The following is a 2,292-nucleotide window of genomic DNA, read 5'->3' as shown; positions in this document are numbered from 1 at the left end:
GGTCACCAGTGGGTTTCCGTGGCCACCCCCAGGTCTCCAGTGGGTTCCCAATGAGTCCCCTGTGCCACCCCAGGGTCACCAGTGGCTCCCCCTGTGTCACCGAGGTCACCACCATGTTACCCTCTGTCCCTCACGGGTCCCCACGGCCACCCCTGGGTCACCGCTGTGTCCCCAGCAGGTCCCCGTGCCCCCCCCAGTGTCCCCAGACATTCCCTCCTTGTTCCTGCCACTGTGTCCCCCCCCCGTCCCGATGTTCCCCCTGTCCCCACGCCCCACCCCCCCCTGCAGTCGCCCATGTCCCCTGTCCCCGCAGGTGGCTGGTGTCCCACAATCCCCGTCCCTCCTGTCCCGCTCCCTCCGTGCCAACATCACGCTGGGCTGGGGACATGGGGAGGGGACGCAGGTGACACAGGTGACACAGGTGACACAGGTGACGGCGGCGGCGAGGCGGGTGGGAGTGCACGCCTGGGCCACGCAGCTGCCACATGGCTACGACACAGGTAAGGCACGGGTATCCCCCCCGGTGTCCCTGCCACGTCCCTGTGGTGTCCCCAGGGTGTCCCTGTAATGTCCTCTCACCGTCCCCAAGGTTGTCCCTGTGACGTCCCCAAAGCCTCCTCACCACATCCCACTCTGTTCTCTCCCGTCCCTGTTCCCTTCCTGTCCCCATGGTGTCCCCTCACCATCCCCGCAGTGTCCCCAGTGTGTCCCCACTGTGTCCCCATAACATCCCCTCATCATCCCTGTAGTGTCCCCTCATCGTCCCCACACTGTCCCCACGGTGTCCCTTCCCTGCCCCCTCCCTGTCTCCAAAGGTGGGTGCAGCTCCCTGGCATGTCCCCAGTGTGTCCCAAGTGTGTCCCCAATGTCCCCTCTGTCCCCAAAAGTGAGGATGTGGGGGGTGCATCCCCACAGCATGTCCCCAGCATGTCCCCACTGTGTCCCCATAACGTCCCCTCATCATCCCTGTAGTGCCCCTTCATCATCCCCACACTGTCCCCTCGTTGTTTCCTCGCTGCCCCCTCCCTGTCCCCAAAGGTGGGTGTAGGGTGGGTGCCCCTCCCTGGTGTGTCCCCAGCGTGTCCCCTGTGTCCCCAGAGGTGGGCCCGCGGGGGATGCAGCTCTCGGGGGGGGGGCAGGCGCAGGGGGTGGCGCTGGCCCGGGCCCTGCTCAGGACCCCCCGCCTGCTGGTGCTGGACGAGCCCACGCGGGCGCTCGACCCCGTGACCCGGTGCCAGGTGAGTCACAGCGCTGTCCCCTTGTCCCCTGGGTCCCCATGTCCCCCTGGATCGCTGTGTCCCCCTATCCCCTGGGTCCCCATGTCCCCCTGGATTGCTGTGTCCCTCTGTCCCCTGGGTCCCCACTCCCCAGATCCCCACCTGTGCCCCCCCACCCTGGGGTCCCCCCACTGCCCCTGAGCTCCCCCCGTGTTCCCTGACCCCACCGTGTCCCCCGTGTCCCCTGACCCCGCCGTGCCCCTGTGTCCCCCCGTGTCCCCTGACCACCTCATGTCCCCGCCATTTCCCCCGTGTCCCCCCATGTCCCCCCGTGTCCCCCCGTGTCCCCTGACTCCCCTATGTCCCCCCCTGTCCCCCTGTGTCCCCTGACCTGCCGTGTCCCCGCAGGTGGAGCAGGAGCTGCTGCGCCCCGGCGGGCCCGGGGCCGGGGAGGGGCCGGCGGTGCTGTTGGTGACAGGGCAGGTGGCCCTGGCCCGGCGGGCACCCAGGGTGGCCCTGCTGGAGGGGGGGCGGCTGCGGGAGCTGGGGGGGCCCGGGGAGCTGGGGACAACCCCCTGGGACACTGCAGGGGACAGCGGGGACACCGGAGACAGGGAGGGGGGACACTGGAGACACCAGAGATGGGGAGGGGGACACTGGGGACACCGGGGATGAGGAGGGGGACATTGGGGACACCGGGGATGGGGAGGAGGACGCTGGGGACACTGAGGACAGGGAGGAGGACGCTGGGGACATTGGGGATACCGGGGATGAGGAGAGGGACACTGGGGACACCGGGGACAGGGATGGGGACACTGGTGACACACAGTGACCCACGTGTGAAATCGATCAATAAATCAACGAATCGATAAATCAGCGGATCAATCGACAAACGGAGCGGGGGCGGAACCGGGACCCCCGTTCCTCCCCCCGCAATGGGGCCCCTCCCCCCTTCCCCCCCCAGCTGGGCCCCCCCCACGCCCCTCCCCCCCTCAATGAGCTCATCGTGTTGATGGAGAAAATTCCTTGGCGGGGGCGGGGGGGACACGGGAGGGGACGAGGGTGGACACGGGGG

At 68.5% G+C, this 2,292-nt stretch overlaps 1 protein-coding gene across 1 annotated transcript in view; it reads left to right on the top strand.

The window, feature by feature from the left end:
• LOC114073607 (antigen peptide transporter 1-like) overlaps window positions 1-1,812 on the top strand; it is a gene marked incomplete at its 3' end in the record, with an annotated part of 8,236 nt that extends 6,424 nt beyond the window's left edge. Inside the window, exons 4-6 of the mRNA XM_027911333.1 lie at window positions 314-500; window positions 1,099-1,238; window positions 1,626-1,812. Coding sequence (XP_027767134.1) covers window positions 314-500; window positions 1,099-1,238; window positions 1,626-1,812 — 514 coding nt within the window. The remainder of the gene's footprint in view (window positions 1-313; window positions 501-1,098; window positions 1,239-1,625) is intronic.
• Between the last annotated feature and the right edge of the window lie 480 nt (window positions 1,813-2,292).

The sequence above is a fragment of the Empidonax traillii genome, unplaced genomic scaffold (assembly GCF_003031625.1).
Source record: "Empidonax traillii isolate 1590-97213 ecotype Southwest subspecies unplaced genomic scaffold, ASM303162v1 scaffold7307:size20018, whole genome shotgun sequence".
Lineage (NCBI taxonomy): Eukaryota > Metazoa > Chordata > Aves > Passeriformes > Tyrannidae > Empidonax > Empidonax traillii.
This window is presented reverse-complemented; position numbering and strand designations above follow the sequence as displayed.